The following is a 20263-nucleotide window of genomic DNA, read 5'->3' on the forward strand; positions in this document are numbered from 1 at the left end:
GAAGTCTAATTTATCATTATTTTCTTACATACTTAGTGTGTTTTATGTCCTACTTAAGAAATCCTTGCCTATGCCAAGGTCATGAAGATATTCTCCTATGTTTTCTCCTAGAAGCTTTATTGTACTACCTTTCACAGTTGAGTCTTTGATCACTGACCAAATTAATATTTGTTTATGGAGTCACAGTTCATTTATTTTCCCATAAAGATACCCATTTGATATGGCACTGTTTCTTTACCATAGGATTGCGTGGGCATCGTGACTATAAATCAGGTGACTGCATAATACACAAGTCTGTTTCTGGACTCTGTTGTGTTCCATTGTTCCATTTTATCCCTGGGAAATGTTCTGTCTTAATCATTGAACCTTTATAGTAATCTTTAGCTAGAGAACATTTTAATGCACAATTTGTTGTAGAACTTTGTGATCTGTTCTTGTAAGAGAGACAAACGCCAAAAATTACCTATTTCAAGTCTTATATAGCATCATATATCTATTTTGAAGAAGATAAATTCCTTAATCAGTAAAATGAAAACCTGAATATTTTTCACCACATAAGGCTTACAAAATCTACATGATCTCTTATGTTAACTGCAGGAACCTGTTGAACTCCAGAATGAAAATGCCTTACCTGAGTAAGATAGATGGTATCTTTGAATGAGCGTAATGGATCTGTGCTTTGGGGGAGTTTGAAATGAAGTCCAGCCTGAAGAAGCATTTCATCGTTACCATGTGCATGATGTTGACGGTGAAGTGAAAACTTGCTTTCGTACGACCAGTCCTCTTCAGATGAAACCTTTCAAGTAAAGAATAAGAGGTACAAACTGGGAAGTTAGGAGTGAAACTACTTTTCTACACATTTCTGACAAACTTGAAAAGTACTCTACACACTAGAAAACATCTCAAGGTTTGTTCTGCGACTAATTTCACAGAATTTTTTACCATCACACTTATTGCTGAAAGCCTAGCCTCGTGCAAAGTCAATCACAAAACCAGGGTTTGGCACCTATACCCTCCCTTATTCAAACCTAGAAAGTTACATATTGATGTTTCTATTAAAAGTCTTATCTTATCAAAACACATTCCTGGTTTTTTATACATTCGTTATTTGTATTTTTAAATGTCATTTTATCTTAAAGTAAGTAAATTGTCAAAACTGTATAATGGACTGAAATCAACATTCTGTTAAAACTGTCAATTCTTCAACAGGAATAAAATATCACTATTAAGATGGTAAATGTTTTAGCACTTGCTCATAAAAGAGAAGATTGATAAGAAGGATGTCATCAAAATTAAAAATTTCTATGCTTTAAATGACACTATCAAGTAAGTAAAAAGACAACCCACAAATTGGGAGAAAATATTTGCAAATTATATATCCAGTAAAAAAATACCCAGATTATATATAAAAATAACTCTTACAACTCAATAATAAAAAGACAAATAACTCAATTAAAAAATGGGCAAAGGATTTGAATAGACATTTCTCCAAAGAAGAAATACAAGTGACCAACAAGCACATGAAAAGATGCTCAACATGATTAGCCATCAAAGAAATGCAAATTTCCTGTAAATGTAAATTTCCGGGGAAACGTGAAAAAAAAAAAAGGGAAATAACAAGTGTTGTTGGTGAGGATGTGGAGAAATTGCAACCCTCATACATTGCTGGTGGGAATATAAAATGGTGCGGCCACTATGGAAAACGGTCTGCCAGTTCCTCAGAATGTTAAACATAGAGTCACCATAAGACCCAGCAATCCCACTCCTAGGTATATACTTAGTTCTATATACTTAATAGAAAACATACGTTCACACAAAAATATGTATACAAATGTTCATAGCAGCATTATTCATAATAGCCAAAAAGTGGGAATAACACGAATGTACATCAACTGATGAATAGATAAACAGAAGTGGTAAAGCCATACAATGGAATATTATTCAGCAATAGAAAAGAATGACATACTAATACATGATGCAACATGAAGGAACCTTGAAAACTTTATGCTGAATGAAAGAAGCCAGTCTCAAAAGATCACATATTTTATGATTCCAATTATATGAAATCTGCAGAAGAGGCAAATACATCAACACACAAAGCAGATTAGTAGTGCCTAGAGCTGGGGTGGGAGGGATAGACAGAGTGGGGAGTGACTGCTAATGGGTACAGAGTTTCCTTGGGGTGATGAAAATGTTCTTAGATCATGGTGATGGCTACACGAATCTGTGAATACACTGACTGTACACACTAAATGGATGCAATATATATGGTCAGTGAAGTGTATCTCAATAAAGCTGTTATAAAAAGCACACATAAAACTCTGAAACTGAATCCATCTATGAAACTGAATCCTTAGGAACAAAGAAAGTGAAACGCCATACTGAAAATCAAATACACCAACATGAAGAAGGAAGAGGAAGAGGAGAAGGAAAGGGAGGGGCAGGAGGAGAAAAAACAAAAGAAATGATATGAGATGATAACATTAGACAAAGGTTTACTTATCACATCCATTTCTCTTACTATAGCAAACTATCCAGTTCTGAATATCTGTAAATGATAAAGCAGTTGTAAGATACACAGAAAGTAGCAGGTGCAAGTTATTTTCACGTGTGACAAGAAGTCAGGCTTAAGCAACCACTGGCTCCCATTTAATTTTTAAATGCTCCTGAAGGAACATAATTAGAAGCAATATATGGGGCCGGCCCTGTGGCATAGCGGTTAAGTGCACGCGCTCCATTGCTGGTGGCTGGGGTTTGGATCCCGGGCGCGCACTGACGCACCGCTTGGCAGGCCATGCTGTGGCGGCGTCCTATATAAAGTGGAGGAAGATGGGCACGGATGTTAGCCCAGGGCCAGTCTTCCTCAGCAAAAAGAGGAGGATTGGTATGGATGTTAGCTCAAGGCTGATCTTCCTCACAAAAAAAGAAAAAAGAATCAATATAAAAAAGTTATAATCCCCAAAAGGATGACTACAAGGTTAGCTCCCCAAAGGTTAAAGAAAAAAAAGTTCTCTTCTATCACCTTCTTTGTAAACTTTCATTTAAATAAGTAGATTTCATTTGGCTTTCTGAACCACTGTTTAGGAAGTGACAAAACGCCCAGAGCCTACCATTCTGAATCATTGGGAAATCAAAGATGGCTTACCTTTTCTAATGTACTGAAGGAAGGCCAGGACTGATATCCATATTCAGAGGCAAATCGAGCTTTTGGGAAAATTTTCCAATTCCAGCAATCACTGACATAGTCGTAAAAATGTATGTCACCAAAATGCTTGTCATATGGGTTGTGAGAGACCCAGCCTTCTGCAACGGATTCGGCCCCATTTGTAGGACTGGATGTGACAAAAGGACGAGTCTTATCTCCCTGAGTTCAGAGATAAAATGGTTTAAAGGAAAATATTTTCACCCAGTAAAGTACAGATCACTTACTTCTTTAAAAATACTATGAAGTCTCAGAAATGCCAAGTAGCTGACAGAAAAATAACAGAAGCATTTACCTTCTTCCGCACTCAGCCACCACCAGTGCCTTCCTACTATTCACCAATTGTTTATAGCCTTTCATAATTAACACTTAGCTTATTCCTGACAGCAGCTGTTCCTCATTTTCTTCCATCATGTCTTTACCATCATGGGTAGTGCACAGTCTAGTGCAGAATTTCTCAACCTTGGAACTATTGACATTTGGGACCTGAAAATTTTTTGCTTTGTGTGTATAGGTTGGCTGTGTGTGTGTGTGTGCGGGGGGGGGGGGGGGGGTCCTATGCATTTTAGGATGTTTAGCAGCATCCCTGGCCTCTACCCACTAGATGTCAGTGTGACTCCCCCCCAAAAAAAGTGTCTACAGACATTGCCAAATGTGCCCTTGTCCCTTGGGGACAAAATCACCTCCACTTGAGAAACACAGGTCTAGTGGTTAAGAATAGAGGCTACTGAGTCAGATGGACCAGAGTTTAAATCCCAAATCAGAAATTACTGGTTTTGGACAGGTCTAAGCCTCAGTAGTCTTATCTAAAAAGTAGGGATCGTAACAGTACCTCCTTCATAGGGCTAGTGTAAATGGTAAATAACTTGTGTGGAAGAGAAGACTAAGAGTCCACCAAAATTCATGTTTCCATTTCCACAACACAGAGCTGTCCCTAGCAAGTGGCTTCCTAACGTCGCTGCATCTCTGTGGGGCCACGTGCCTCATTCTCATCCTCTTCCCCCACTTGCAGGCGAGGGCCTAGGAGATGGTGGAGCTGGATGATGAAAGAAGCCCAGGTCTCTGAGAGGAGGAGAGCTGCCTGTCCATCAGGAGCAGCCATTTTACAGTGTTAGTGAGTGAGAAAGAAACTTGTATTATGGAAATCACTGAAACGGTGGTTTGTTACTGCAGCTAGCATCTAAGTATTTAATGTAGTGCCTACTCAAAATGTTTTAGTTATCATCATCTCAATAAATGAACTCACTGCCTATTTCACTGAGAAAAATCATCGTTTAGCAAGTATTTGCCAAGTGTTTTTTGTGTGTCAGGTGTTTTTCAGCACTGCAGAGAGAGAGAGAAAATCTATGACGTCATCAGGTATTAACACATCAAATCTCTTCTGAGCGTTTCCTATGTGCCAGGCATGCAGCTCTTTCCATGTACTGGAGGTTCAGCAGAACAATACGGACGTGCTGACCGGCTCTTTAAAGAGCAGACTGAGGGCCGGCCCCGCGGCTTAGCGGTTAAGTGCGCGTGCTCCGCTGCTGGCGGCCCGGGTTCGGATCCCGGGCGCGCACCAATGCGCCGCTTCTCCGGCCATGCTGAGGCCACGTCCCACATACAGCAACTAGAAGGATGTGCAGCTATGATATACAACTATCTACTGGGGCTTTGGGGGGAAAAATAAATAAATAAAATTAAAGAGCAGACTGAGATCTGGGGTGAAACCAGATGCTGAACAGGTCACTGTAAGTGTGATCAATGTTTGAAGGAGAAGCACAAGGCTCTCTGGAATATACAACATACTTCAGAAGGCCAGTAAAGCCTCCCAAGAAACAAGACTGTCAGAAAATAATTTTCTCAGCTTTTCTCCTTTAGGTCTCACTTTTTCTTGATATATCCATCCATTTTTTTCTTGTTTCTCTTCTGTCACAGAAAAAAAAAAATCCTTACTCCTTTCCTTTGCCAGCCTCTCTGTCTTCTGGTCTCTTTTTATTTCACTTTGGAACTATAGCCAATAAATTATCTGCCACTCTTTTAAAAAAATCTCTCTCACTGCCCTTTTCCTTCAGCTTAAGGACTCCCCTCATCGTAATAAAAATTTCCCTTGATTCCTGGCCATCCATCAGATTCTCAGTCTCTGACATTCAGCTCTTGAACTTTCCACTCCACTGAAATTGTTTCTGTTTTTCGAAAACTACCCATAGACTTCTACTTACCAAATAAAGCAAAAGTCCCCACACCCTCCCTTCTCTGGTGCAGTATGTGACCTGTTTCCACCCATTATTTCTGAAGGTCTCTCTAGCCTTGGCTGCTCGTCCACTACTCTTTCATGTTCTGGTTTCCCCAAACCTTTCTCATCCTCCTTTTCCAGCTCCCCTCTCCATTCTCAGAGGGACACTGCTCTCTCATCAGCCTCCCCTTGTTCTACACCCTCTCCCAAGGCTTCCCCTCTCACCGACATTCTGATTACTCCCAGACTACTTTACCTCCACACTTCTATTCCCAATAACCAGCTCCACATTTCCACCTGGCTTGTCCTACCAACATCTGAAATCCAGCCTTTCAAAGCAGAATTCTGTATTTACTAATCTCAAACTTATCTGACTGTGCCTCCTACCTTGATTAACGCTACACAAGTAGGAGTCATCTTCAATTTCTCCTTCTCTCTCTCTTAACTCCCACATTCAGTATGAATTCAAATATTTTTTTTCATCTTCTTCTTCTCAGCCCCACTCCATTGGATTCCACTACCTATGACCCGTATGACCTTGAGTAATTAATCTTTCTAACCCTCCAATGTCTCATCTCTAAAACAAAGATTATATTACTTACATTCCAGGGTAGCTGTAAAATTTAAAGAAATAAATTCTATAAAGAACCTATATCATTAATATGTTAGTATATTATAATAATCATATTAATTAATATAATAATCATAATTAACAAACCAGTGTCTGGTATATATAATATTCTCAATAACTTGCAATTCTTGGTTATTATAACTGGTTTCCTTGCCTAGAATCTCTCACCTCTCCAATTCTTTGCTAGCAAAGGCACTTTCCCAAACTTGGGTCAGATAAAGTCCCTCCCCTCCCCCAAAATGTCCACTAGCTTCCCACTGCCTACTTAACAAAGCCCAACTCCATAACATGATTCACAGTCCTTGTAAGATTTGTTTCCAAATCGCCTTTTCTATCTTTGATTCTCCCTCCCCAGTCCAGCAGTCCTTTGCTTCAGGCACTGGGTGCTGCCTGCTGCTTCCTAGACATACACATCTTTTTACCTTTACCCACATTGTTTTCATGGCCTAAAATACCTACTGAACAATCCTTTGCCTCAAATTCTACTACAGCTTTAAGGCCTGGTTTGAATGCCACCTTTTACTTGAAAGCCTTCACAGATCCTTCCAGTTAAAATTAATGGTTCTTCCACACAGTTACCAACGTTTTGGAACTACATTTTTCATAGCACTTCTTTCAGTCTGCCCTGTAGAACCGGTAATTCTTTCCACATTTCCCCTGAGAGCAGAACGTAAGCTCCATGAGGACAACTGTTTCCACACAGCCTTGGGAATGAGGCTTTGCTCCTGCTAAGAGGTACTCAGCAGATGCTGGCTGAATTTTTTTTTTATGGTGAGGAAGATTAGCCCTGAGCTAACATCTGTTGCCAATCCTCCTCTTTTTGCTGAGGAAGATTGGCCCTGGGCTAACATCCGTGCCCATCTTCCTCCACTTTATATGTGGGACGCCGCCACAGCATGGCTTGATAAGCAGTGCGTAGGTCTGCGCCCAGGATATGAACCTGCAAACCCAAGGCTGCCAAAGCGGATCATGTAAACTTAACCATTACGCCACTGAGCCAGCCCTGTTGGTTGAATTTTAAAACATTAAAAAGCATGGTAAGATTATAGATAGTCTTAAATTTTAAACTACATTCTGTTTTAATGGCTTTGAAGTAATACTGGAGAAGGCTGATCAATCGTCTTAATCGATCAAGCTAGATTGATTTCCCTCCATTCTCCAAATCCTTGAAGAATTTAGTTAGCTGAGCCAGACTCATTAGTAATTTGAGTCTCTGCCTGAAAATATCCAACCCTGATGAAGCACGACAATTCTTTCCATTTTTGTATCATTTCCTCTTGAGGCCTGAGTTTTAGTCTCAAATCTCACAGATGACCACTTTCTAGGTCATGACTTAAATGCTTATTTGGACCAAGAGACCATAAGATGAACCAAGAGAATGACTATTTTAAAAAAGAATGACGTGCAAGAGGAAACTAATCATTACGATTAGTGTGTGGATGGATCAATTTATGGTCCTTTTCTTTAAATGCCTTATGCTTGGATAGAATTAACAACATTAATGATTATATAGCACTTAATCCTGTCCATCTTCAAAGAAATTGGCAAACATCAATTATTTCTCACAAAATCATTTTTAAAAATACATAGATCCCTTGTGAGAAAGGCATCATATTTCCATTTCAAAGATGGAGAAGAAGCGGCACATAGAAGCTAATTTTTTAGCAAGTGCAAGAATGTAGTGTTAAAATTAGAGATTAAAGTTTGCAGGTTTCTGAAGACCTATCTTGTTGACTAAAAACAATGATAATGATAACTAGCACTGATTAAAAGTCCACTATGTGCCCGAGTCTGCGTAACACACCTTCCATCCATTATCTCACTAATCCACATGACAACTCTTAAGAGTTAGTGCCTATTGTTGACTCAGTTTTATAGATGGGAAAACAGAGATTAAGTAACTTGCCCAAGATTACATAGAGAGTAGGTGGTCCAGCCAGGATTTGGAGTCATGAGCTCTTAACCACTAAGCTATGAAATGAAAATCCTCAGATATTAAAATCCATTTCTTAAATCCATCAGATATGAAAAACATAATACCAATGCTGTGTGTAAAAAGATTATAAAATAAATGTTCTCTATTAATTAAAGCTTATGGCATCACGTTTCGTGAATAGAAAAATTTTTCATGACTCATGCCTTAGCATATCAGATAAGCTAAAAATATGAACCTATGTTATTCACGAATCTTCACTGACATTTCATCACATAAATGGAATAGTGCCATAAACTGGGCATATTTGAGGGCCAAAATCACACAGTATTCTTTTAAATATATCCCTTTTCAAATTGCTTGAGGATACACTAAAACATTTAAAACATCCAATTATAGACAAAAATTATAAAGACAATTAGATTATTAAATCACATGTTAAACACTAAAGTTTTTAAAAAGTTAAATGTTTTATGCAAAAGAATGAAAGTAGACCATTATTTTACCCCATACACAAAAATTTACTCAAAATGCATTAAAGACTTGAATGAAAGACCTGAAACCATAAAACCCTTAGAAGAAAATATAGGCAGTATACTCTTTGACATCAATCTTAGCAGTATCTATTTGAATACCATGTCAATACTCAGGCAAGGGAAACAAAAGAAAAAATAAACAAATGGGACTACATCAGACTAAAAAGTTTCTGCAAGGCAAAGGAAATCGTGAACAAAATGAAAAGACAACCCACCAATGGGAAGAAAATATTTGCAAATCACATATTCGACAAGGAGTTAATTTCCAAAATATATAAAGAACTCATACATCTCAACAACAAAAAAACAACCCGATCAAAAAATGGGCAGAGGATATGAACAGACATTTTTCTAAAAAGATATACAGATGGCCAATAGGCACATGAAAAGATGTTCAACATCACTAATTATTAGGGAAATGCAAATCAAAACTACAATGAGACATCACCTGACACTCATCAGAATGGCTATAATTAACAAGACAAGAAATAACAAGTGTTGGAGAGGATGTGGAGAAAAGGAACCCTCATACACTGCTGGTGGGAATGCAAAGTGGTGCAGCCACTATGGAAAACAGTATGAAGACTTCTCAAAAAATTAAAAATAGAAATACCATATGATCCAGCTATCCCACTACTGGGATATCCGAACAATATGAAATCAACAATTCAAAGAGATTTATGCACCCCTATGTTCACAGCAGCATTATTCACAATAGCCAAGACATGGAAGCAACCCAAGTGCCCATCAACAGATGAATGGATAAAGAAGATGTGATATATATATATATACATACACACAATGGAATACTACTTTTATGAAAAAGACAAAATTGTGCCATTTGCAACAACATGGATGGACCTTGACAGTATTATGCTAAGCGAAATAGGTCAGACAAAGACAAATACCATATGATTTCATTCATACGTGGACGATAAACAAACACACAGATAAGGAGAACAGATTAGTGGTTACCAGAGTAGAAAGGGGTGGGTGGAGGACAAAAGGGGTAAAAGGGCACATATATATGGTGATGGACAAAAAGTAGACTATCAGTGGTAAACACAATGCAGTCTAAACAGAAACTAAAATATAATAATTTACACCTGAAATTTACACAATGTTATAAGCCAATATGATCTCAATAAAAAAATTGGGGAGGAGGGTAGATATATCTATTATCTTGATGGTGGTGATGGTTCCATGGATGTATACATCTTTCAAAAATAATCAGATTGTACACTTCGAATATGTGCAGTTTACTATAAGTTAATTATAATTCAATAAACTGGTTTAAAAAAGATTAAAAAAAAAAGTTAAAGATTTTGAAGGCACTACTGCAAAAACAAAAAAACACGCTGCTTGCTCTCCCTGTAAACAAAGCAATTTTATAAGATATAATATGTTAGCATGTAGTAAATACAAGTATAATATGCCTATTAAACAAATAGTGATGCAGAGAACCACCAAAAAGGAAGGGCCCTAAGGTGGAGTTGGTAACAAGTTCTTTCCTTGCTCTTTGCACTTTATATCACATACCAACATATTCATATATGATATATCAAATCCTACTTTAGTATTTATAATTATATAATTTATTTATTTATTTATTTCTTAATTTTATTTATTTATTTCCCCCAAAGCCCCAGTAGATAGTTGTATGTCGCAGCTGCACATCCTTCTAGTTGCTGTATGTGGTACACGGCCTCAGTATGGCCAGAGGAGCGGTGCGACGGTGCATGCCCCGGATCCGAACCCTGGCTGCCAGCATTGGAGCACACGCACTTAACCGCTAAGCCACGGGGGCCGGCCCTATAATTATATAATTTTAGAAGTGGCATATCATAGACAGAAAGTAAGGGATGAAAAAAGATATTCCATGCAAATGGAATCCAAAAGAGCTGGTGTAGCAATGTTTATATCAGACAAAACAGACTTTAAAACAAAGACTGGGGGGCTGGCCTGGTGGCGTAGCAGTTGAGTTTGCGCACTCCACTTCGGGAGCCCATGGCTCACAGGTTCGGATCCCGGGTGCAGATCTACACACTTTTCCTCAAGCCATGCTGTGGCAGTGTCCCACATACAAAATAGAGGAAGATTGGCACAGACGTTAGCTCAGGGCCAATCTCCCTCACCAAAAAAAAAAAAACAACAGAGAGAGAGAGAGAAGGAAGGGCTTTACCTAACAATAAAGTGGTCAATCCAACAAGAGGATATAACATTTATAAGTATTTATGTACCCACCATAGCAGCACCTAAATATATAAAGCAAATATTAACAGACCTAAAGTGAGAAATAGACAGCCATACAATAGTAGGGGATTTTAATATCCCACTTACATCAATGGATAGATCATGCAGACAGAAAATCAACAAGGAAACATCATCCTTAAACAACACATTAGACCAGATGGAATTAACAAATATACACATAATATTCCATCCAAAAGCAAGAGAAAACACATTCTTCTCAAGAGCATATGAAATACTCTACATGAAAAATCATGTTGGGCCCCAAAACAAGTCTTAACAAATTTAAGAAGACTGAAATCATATCAAGCAGAATGATATACCTTTCATACCTTTCTGACCAGAATGGTATGAAACTAGAAATCAATTACAAAAAAAAAAAAAAAAAACCAGAAAGTTCACAAATATGTGGAGATTAAACAATATGCTACTGAACAACCAATGGGGTCAAAGAAGAAATCAAAAAAGAAATAAAATATACCTTAAGACAAATGAAAATGGAAATATAACATACCAAAACATATGGGATGCAGCAAAAGCAGTTCTAAGAGGGAAGTTCACGGCGATAAATGCCTATCTCAACAAACAAGAAAAATCTCAAATAAATAACCTAACTTTACACCTCAAGGAACTAGAAAACGAAGAAAAAACAAGGCCTAAAGTTAGCAGAAGGAAGGAAACAACAAAGATCAGAGTAGAAATAAATGAAATAGAGACTAAAAAGACAATAGAAAAGATCAATGAAAACAAGAAGTGGTTCTTTGAAAAGGAAAAAAAATGGACAAACCTTTAGCTAGACTCACCAAGAGAAAAAGAGAGAGAGGACTCAAATAAATAAAATCAGAAATGAAAGAGGAGATGTTATAACTGATACCACAGAAATACAAATAATCATAAGAGACTACTATGAAAAGCCATATGCCAACAAACTGGACAATCTAGGAGAATGGACAAATTCCTAGAAACATACAACCTTGCAAGACTGAATCATGAAGAAATAGAAAATTTGAACAAATGAATTATTAGCAAGAAGATTGAGTAAGTAATCAAAAGCCTCTCAACAAACAAAAGTCCAGGACCAAATGGCTTCACTGGTGAATTCTAGCAAACATTCAAAGAATTAATACCAATCCTTCTCAAACTCTCCCAAAAAAGTTGAAGAGGAGGGAACACTTCCAAACTCATTTTACGAGGCCAGCATTACCCTGATAACAAAACCAGACAAGGACAACACAAGAAAAGAAAATTACAGGCCAATTACGGGACTGATTAGCATAGATGCAAAAATTCTCAACAAAATATTAGCAAACAAAATTCAACAATACATTAAAAGGATCATAAACCATGATCAAGTGGGATTTATTCCAGGGATGCAAGGATGGTTCAACATCCGCAAATCAATCAAGGCGCTACATCACATTAACAAAACGAAGGATAAAAATCATAAAATCATCTTGATAGATGCAGAAAAATAACATTTGACAAAATTCAACCTCCATTTATGATAAAAACTCTCAACTAGGTGGGTACAGAGGGAACATACCTCAACATAATAAACGCCATATATGACAAGGCCACCGCTAACAATTTACTCAAAGATGAAAAGCTCAAAGCTTCTCCTCTAAGATTAGGAACAAGACAAGGATGCCCACTCTTATCACTTTTATTTAACATAGTATCTGAAGACCTAGCCAAAGCAATTAGGCAAGAAAAAGAAATAAAAGGCATCCAAATTAGAAAGGAAGAAGTAAAACTGTCACTATTTGCAGATAACATGATATTATTCTGTCATATATCATAATATGTGAATATTATGTAAATAATATGTGGAATTACTAATATATGTAAAAAAATTAATGTATGGAAAAAATATATGGAAAACCCTAAAGACTTCACCAAAAAACTGTTAGATCTAACAAATGAATTCATTCAAGTTGCAGGGTACAAAATCAATATACAGAAATCTGTTGTGTTTCTATACACTAATAATGAAAAATCAGAAAGACAAATTAAGAAAACAATCCCATTTACAACTGCATCAAAAAACTAAAATACCTACGAATAAATTTAACCAAGAAGGTAAAAGACTTGTACACTGAAAACTATAAGATATTGAAGAAGACACAAATAAAAGGAAAGATATTCTGTGCTCATGGATTAGAAGAATTAATATTGTTAAAATTTCGATACCAGCCAATGCAATCTACAGATTCAATGTGATCCCTATCAAAATTCCAATGTCACTTTTCAAAGAAATGGAACAAACAATCCTACAATTTGTATGGAACCACAAAAGACCCCGAAGAGCCAAAGTAATCTGAAGAAAAAAGAACAAAGCTGGAGGTATCATGCTCCCTGACTTCAAACTATATTACAAAGCTTTAGTAATTAAAACAGTATGATATTGGCATAAAAACAGATACACAGATCAATGGAGCAGAATAGAGAGCACAAAATAAACCCCCACATATACAGTCGATTAATTTATGACAAAGGAGCCAAGAATATGCAATGGGGAAAGGAAAGTCTCTTCAATAAATGGCGTAGGGGAAAATGGACAGCCACATGCAAAAGGATGAAACTGGACCACTATCTTATACCATAGACAAAAATTAACTCAAAATGGATTGAGGACTTGAATGTAAAACCTGAAACCATAAAACTCCTAGAAGAAAACATAGATGATAAGCTCCTTGGTATCAGCCTTGGCAATGATTTTTTGGATTTGACACCAAAAGCAAAGGCAACAAAAGCAAAAATAAACAAGTGGGACTATATCAAACTAAAAAGCTTCTGTTGGGGCCGGCCTGGTGGCGCAAGTGGTTAAGTGCACATGCTCTGCTGCGGCGGCCTGGGGTTTGCCAGTTGGGATCCCAGGCACACACTGACACACTGCTTGTCAAGCCATGCTGTGGCGGCATCCCATATAAAGTAGAGGAAGATGGGCACGGATGTTAGCCCAGGGCCAGTCTTCTTCAGCAAAAAGAGGAGGATTGGCAGATGTTAGCTCAGGGCTGATCTTCCTCACAAAATAAATAAATAAATAGCTTCTGCACAGCAAAGAAAACCATCAACAAAATGAACTCAGCAGCAAAAAAACCAAACAATCCAATTTAAAAATGGGCAAAGCATCTGAATAGACATGTTTCCAAAGAAGACATATAGATGGCCAAGAGGTACATGAAAAGGTGCTCAACATCACTAATCATCAGGGAAATGCAAATCAAAACCACAATGAGATACCACCTCACACCTCTTAGACTGGCTATTACCAAAAAGACAAGAGATGACAAATGCTGGCAAGGATGTGGAGAAAAGGGAACCCTTGTGTGCTGTTGGGAATGTAAATTGGTACAGCTACTACGGAACATAGTACAGAGGTTCCTCAAAAAATTAAAAATAGAACTACCATATGATCCAGCAATCCCACTTCTGGGTATTTATTCAAAGAAAATGAAAACACTAACTCAAAAAGATAATATGCACCCTCATGTTCACTGCAGCATTATTTACAATAGCCAAGATATGGAAACCACCTAAGTGTCCATTGATGAATGAATGGATAAAGAAAATGTGATATATATATATATATATACATAGACTATTACTCAGCCATAAAAAAAAAAGAATGAAATCTTGCCATTTGTGACAATATGGATAGACCTTGAGGGTATTATGCTATGTAAAATAAGTCAGACAGAGAAAGACACATACCATATGATCTCACTTATATGTGGAATCTAAAAAGAAAAACAAGCTCATAGATACAAAGAACAGATTGGTGGTTGCCAGAGGCAGGGGATGGGGTGTGTGTGTGTGTGTGTGTGTGTGTGTGTGTGTGTGAAATGGGTGAAGGGAGTCAAAAAAAAAAAAAAAAAAGAAGAAGAGTCTCTACTGCTCTCTTACAAAAGAAAAAAGAAAGAAAGAAAATAAATGAACCACCTATAGAAAAATTGAGCTAGCTGTGTCCCCTCTTCTCCCTGTCTATAGAAATCTTCTGGCTGGGGTATTTGGTTCCAGAGGTAACTGCAGATATCCACAACGGACATACACACACACACACAAAAGGGAGCAACTTCCACACCCAAACATTCCTTGCATGGACAATCCTGGGGGGTGGGGGGGCGTCTCTCAGCCTGCACAGCTGCTTCCAGTGAACATACTCTAAAAGAAGCATGTCTACTTACACAGTAGCTTTTGAATTCTAGATGAAATGCTATGTTCCTAGAAAACAGAAATATCCATAGTTTCAGAAGAAGGTGGAAACCCAAATTGGAAATAATCACAGGAGAAATTAAATATATGGCAGAAAAAATCCATGCCCCCCAGAAAGGCACGGGGCCCAGAGTGTTTTATGGGTGAATTTGTCTCAATAAAACTGATAATCTCTATTTTATTTAAATTGTCCCTAGACATTAAAAAAAAGAAAAAGCCTCCTAACTCATTCCACAAGGTGAGCACACACATACCAAATGCTACAAGCTGGGTTTTACAAGCCAAATCTGTCTTGCTGATGATTATGTTTAGATAGCATTGTTTGATGCTGAACACAAATGTTATAAAGCCCAATATCCATTCTCCTATTACCACAGTCCTCTCTTCTCTCTTTGAGAGCCTCATCTTCTCTACTCTATTCAATTTTCTTTAACAGATTTGGCTCCTCTAGGCATGTGAGTTTCTAATTCTTATCATACACCGGTTTTACTTGTAAATATGAATTTTTAAATTCTAACTAAAATATTAGCAAATCAAATCTAGCATAGAATAAAAGAACAAGGCATTATAACTAAATAGAGCTTATACTAGGACTAGTTTACCATTAGAAAATTAATTCACAGGGGCCAGCCTGGTGGCATAGTGGTTAAGTTCACGTGCTCCATTTTGGTGGCCTGGGGTTCACAGGTTCAGATCCCGGGCACGGACCTACACACTGCTTGTCAAGCCATGCTGTGGCAGCGTCCCACATATAAAAATAGAGGAAGACAGGCACAGATGTTAGCTCAGGGCCAATCTTCCTCAGGAAAAAGAGGAGGACTGGCAAAGGAGGTTAGCTCAGGGCTAATGGAAAGGAAAGGAAAGGAAAGAAAGAAAAGAGGGAGAGGGAGAGAGAGAGAGAAAAAGAAAGAGAGAAAGAAAGAAAGAAAGAGAGAAAGAAAAAGAAAATTAATTCACAGAATTCACTATATTAATATATTAAAGAAGAAAAAAATGACATATCAATAAATCATCTAATGTAGAGATTCTCAACCTTTGGGGATCCATGAATGAGCTCCAAAGAGTCTGTGACAACTTGCAATGGTAAGCACAATGTTGGTGTATGTGTGGTGAGCTCCACAAGTAAGTTAACTCTCAAAGTCACAACCCATGAAGGCTTTCACATGCTCCAGCACTGCAACGGACTACTCTGCATTAAATGATATTGTTGAAGGCTGCCCTAAAGAAGGAGGCCTAAAAATACACCAATATTCAAACTGATTCATTTTTAAAACAGGTTCTTAAATTCTACTGCATTAAAAGTCATTACTTACTGCCAAGACGACCTCCCGGATGTTTTTCACATACAGTGTCACATAATCATTGATGTAGGTATGCAAGTCACTGAAATGTATGCCATACCAATTCATCATCAGCGCTGCTTCATTTTCATTATTTCCACTCCATATGATGATGGAGGGATGAGATTTCAGTCTCCTGACCTAAAATTTAAGAAAATATAAAATAATTTTCAAATGCTCAACATAAAAAAACTCAGAGCTATAATTATTCACAAAATTACAGCCATTCATTTCTGCATATAAATTCTTATGTGCCAGAAAACTCATTAGAAAACGGCTAGTAATGTTACCTGTGGGAATACGTTTTAAGAAATCTCTGAGATTCTTTTTATCTAGATATTATAAATACTGATAAGATAGGGTTCTTCTTACCTGCTGTATAAAAACTAAAGAAAATATAATCCTTTTTATTAAAAAAGAAAAATAAATGAACCTCATCATTACGTGCCTTGCCACAAAAAGGTTCTAAGAAATTCAAAGGAGACATTACACTACAGGGGTGAGTTTCTCAAGAGCCAGTTGGAGTTTTGTGTGAACAAACAAATGAGGCAGAACAAACACAACCATAAGGATGACCAGAGTTTTGTTTTACAAAGCAAGCGAGAACCAGAGATACTCTGGAAGTTAAATACATGGAATATTCTAAAGGAAAAAAAATTAGGGCATCAAGAGAATGTCTCCTGAAATAACTATCAACATCATGTACCAAGAAATCAACCAAGGTTAAGTAAATTACTGAATATATCTACACATAGAAGAAATTAGAGAATCTATCTGAAAACGCTGCCAGCCTTAAGAATCGAGGTCTGCATGAACTGGGCTCACTGTGGGCTGGCCCTCCATAAAGATCAAAGGATCCAGCTCTTCTGACACACTGGGAGATGTGCCCCAGCAGAAGACAGCAATTACATCTCTTTGAGAACAACCGAGTAAGCCAATGGTCAAGAGAAATTCTTTCAGAATGTGTTTTAGCAATACAACCTCACTGGAATTGACAGCTTCTCTTTCACTGTAACGGAAGATTACAGTGATGGATCCCAGCTCATGTTCTCAACGTAGTCTCCATGTAAGAGGCTAAGTCACTCACACAGGAATAGAGGTGCATAAAGGGTGGTATTAAAGAGACACATCTCGGGGCCAGCCCTGTGGCACAGCGATTAAGTTCAGCACACTCCACTTCTGCCACCCGGGTATGTGGGTTCAGATCCCGGGCACAGACCTACACCAGTAGTCAGCCATGCTGAGGCAACAACCCACATACAAAATGGAGGAAGACTGGCACAGATGTCAGCTCAGGGCTCATCTTCCTCAAGGAAAAAAAGAGGAGGATTGGCAAGAGATGTTAGCTCAGGGTGAATCTTCCTCATCAAAAAAAAAAAAGAGATACATCTCAAAAAAAATTAAAGTCTTGTGTTTTTTTAAACCAGCCTTATAAACAGTATTTCCTTTATTTGCCTGTGTATATGCCCAGGTAAGTGAGGGCTGCTACCAACTGTGACTGACATGTTTATGGTGCTGATGAAAACACAAATACAAATACTGAAGAGGCAAGAAGCTTCAGGGACTCTGTGCCCCACACACCCTTCAATCTGACCTAGAATCTTATGGGCCGGCCCTGTGGCTTAGCAGTTGAGTACACGCACTCCACTGCTGGCGGCCCGGGTTCAGATCCCGGGCACGCACCGACGCACCGCTTCTCCGGCCATGCTGAGGCCGTGTCCCATGTACAGCAAGTGGAAGGATGTGCAGCTGTGACATGCAACTATCTACTGGGGCTTTTGGGGGAAAAAAATAAATAAATAAAATTTAAAAAAAAAACAAAAAAGAATTTTATGGTAAGCTTTACTTCAAAATTTTAACAAACTCTGCATAAAAAAGTTCTCCTTCTCTTTAGTAATATACAAAAGAATTGAAGGCACATAGATATATTTTAGTTATCTGTACATAAGAAAATTAAAACTTTCAAAAGTTATTCATCTATCCATCCATTTATCTACAGCCTGGTTGTGAGGATACAGAGAGGACAAGCCCAAGACCTCGGCAAGATTACAATCTTGCAGCAGTGACAATACACTGAACAAGTCATTCAAAGTGTAATGTGTGTCACAAAGGACAAATGACCTACTCTGGACTTCCAGATATAGGAAGGCTTTTCCAGAGAAAGTCATGCTCAAGGTAAAAGGAGCCAGAAGAGAATGAGTGAGGTGGTCCACAAGGGAGGCTAATGGGGAAGGCATTCCAGGGCAGCTGGGCGAGATGGTGCTTGATGAGGTGAAGAGGCAGACAGAGACAGGACAGTGCCCAGTGAGGATCTTTAACTTTATCTGGAGGGCTCTGAGCAAGGGATGATTCAATGTGCACTTTTTAAACCTTTATTTAAAAAAAAAAATTAAACACAGATACAGAAAACAAATTACGACATAGTGAACTACTAATAAGACAATCACCCTCGTAACCACCACGCAGAGCAAGGAAGAGAACTTTACCAACCACCCCAAGAAGCCCTCACGTGCCCCATCCTAATCGCAGTTCCTTCCTCCTTCCAAAAGTAACCACTATCTTGAGTGTTATAGTAATCGCTTCCTTGCATTTCGTTAGGTTTTTCACACAAATATATATCCACAGACACTATAATTATGAACTCTTGGATTTTAACATACTTGGATTTCAATCCACTGACATTCTTATCCTTACTGAATCTCAAATTGTCCTACTTTTGGTTGACCAGAGTCTCATCAAAGTTCTTTTGACAAATCTTTGATAGCTTCCTTATTATCTGTATGTCAAAATACTCCAGGATTATCTAGTATATTTCCTGTCCCAGACCTGTAATCAGCCATTTCTCTAAGAAGCCCTTCTCTTTTAAAGATTTTATTTATTTATTTTTCCCCCAAAGCCCCAGTACATAGTTGTCTGTCATAGCTGCACATCCTTCTAGTTGCTGTATGTGGGACGCGGCCTCAGCATGGCCGGAGGAGCGGTGCCTCGGTGCGCACCCGGGATCCGAACCCGGGCCACCGGCAGCGAAGCGCACGCACTTAACCGCTAAGCCACGGGGCCGGCCCCTAAGAAGCCCTTCTCTAATGGCAAGTATTATTTCAATATAAGGATGCTCAATATTATTAGGTTGTTCATTGTTTTAGGTCTTCCAGTGGACAGAGTTAGGACATAATCACTTCTTTGCATTTATAGATCTATAAACATAAGTGTGTATATGTGGAATGCAAAAGAAATCAAGGAGTCAGAATTACTTTAAATTTTGACCTGAGGAATTCAAAGGCTGGCATTGCCATTTACTGAGGTGGGGAAAACTGCAGGAAAAGCAAGTTTGGGGGTGGTAATATAACGTACGTTTGGTTTGGACACATTACATTTAACATGCCCATTAAACCTTCAAGGGGAGGCACCGAAGCCAGCTGGATACAAGAAGCAGGAATTCAGCAGACAAGCCTGGGTCATCAGCATATTGTTATTAGTGCCGTTAAGTTAGTTCTGACTCCCAGTGACCCTGTGGACAGCAGAGCGGACCCTGCCCAGTCTTTCTGTGCCATCCTCTCACCTTCTGGTATTATATCAGACAATGCTCCCTGCTATTCATAGGGTTTTCATGGCCAATTTTTCAGGAGTGGGTGGCCAGGTCCTTCCTCCTAGTCTGTCTTAGTCTGGAAGCTCCCCTGAAACCTGTCCACCGTGGGTGACCCTGCGGGTATTTGAAATCCCGGTGGCATAGCTTTCAGCATCACAGCCACACGCAGCCGCCACAGGATGACAACCGACAGACGGGTGGTGTGGTCCCCTGACGGGGACAAGTCCCCGTGCTGCGGCAATGAGAGCACCAGATCTTAACCACTAGACCACCAGGGCTGGGTTCATCAACATACAGGTGGTGTTAGAGCCGTCAGGCTGGGTGGAACCACCAGGGAGTCTATTACCTGACTGAC

The 20263-nt window shown here is 38.6% G+C and overlaps 1 protein-coding gene across 2 annotated transcripts in view; it reads right to left on the bottom strand.

Annotated features, from left to right (window-relative positions):
- The window catches only part of MANBA (mannosidase beta), a 129452-nt gene that overhangs the window by 28043 nt on the left and 81146 nt on the right, over positions 1 to 20263 (bottom strand). For both annotated transcript variants that reach the window (XM_004431004.3, XM_087434651.1), the window contains exons 11-13: positions 16296 to 16463; positions 3146 to 3364; positions 632 to 796 (exon numbers count right to left, since the gene is read on the bottom strand). In XM_004431004.3, the coding sequence (XP_004431061.1) occupies positions 632 to 796; positions 3146 to 3364; positions 16296 to 16463 (552 nt within the window). The remainder of the gene's footprint in view (positions 1 to 631; positions 797 to 3145; positions 3365 to 16295; positions 16464 to 20263) is intronic.

This window comes from Ceratotherium simum, chromosome 8 (assembly GCF_057802395.1).
Source record: "Ceratotherium simum simum isolate JZ-2026a chromosome 8, ASM5780239v1, whole genome shotgun sequence".
Taxonomy (NCBI): domain Eukaryota; kingdom Metazoa; phylum Chordata; class Mammalia; order Perissodactyla; family Rhinocerotidae; genus Ceratotherium; species Ceratotherium simum.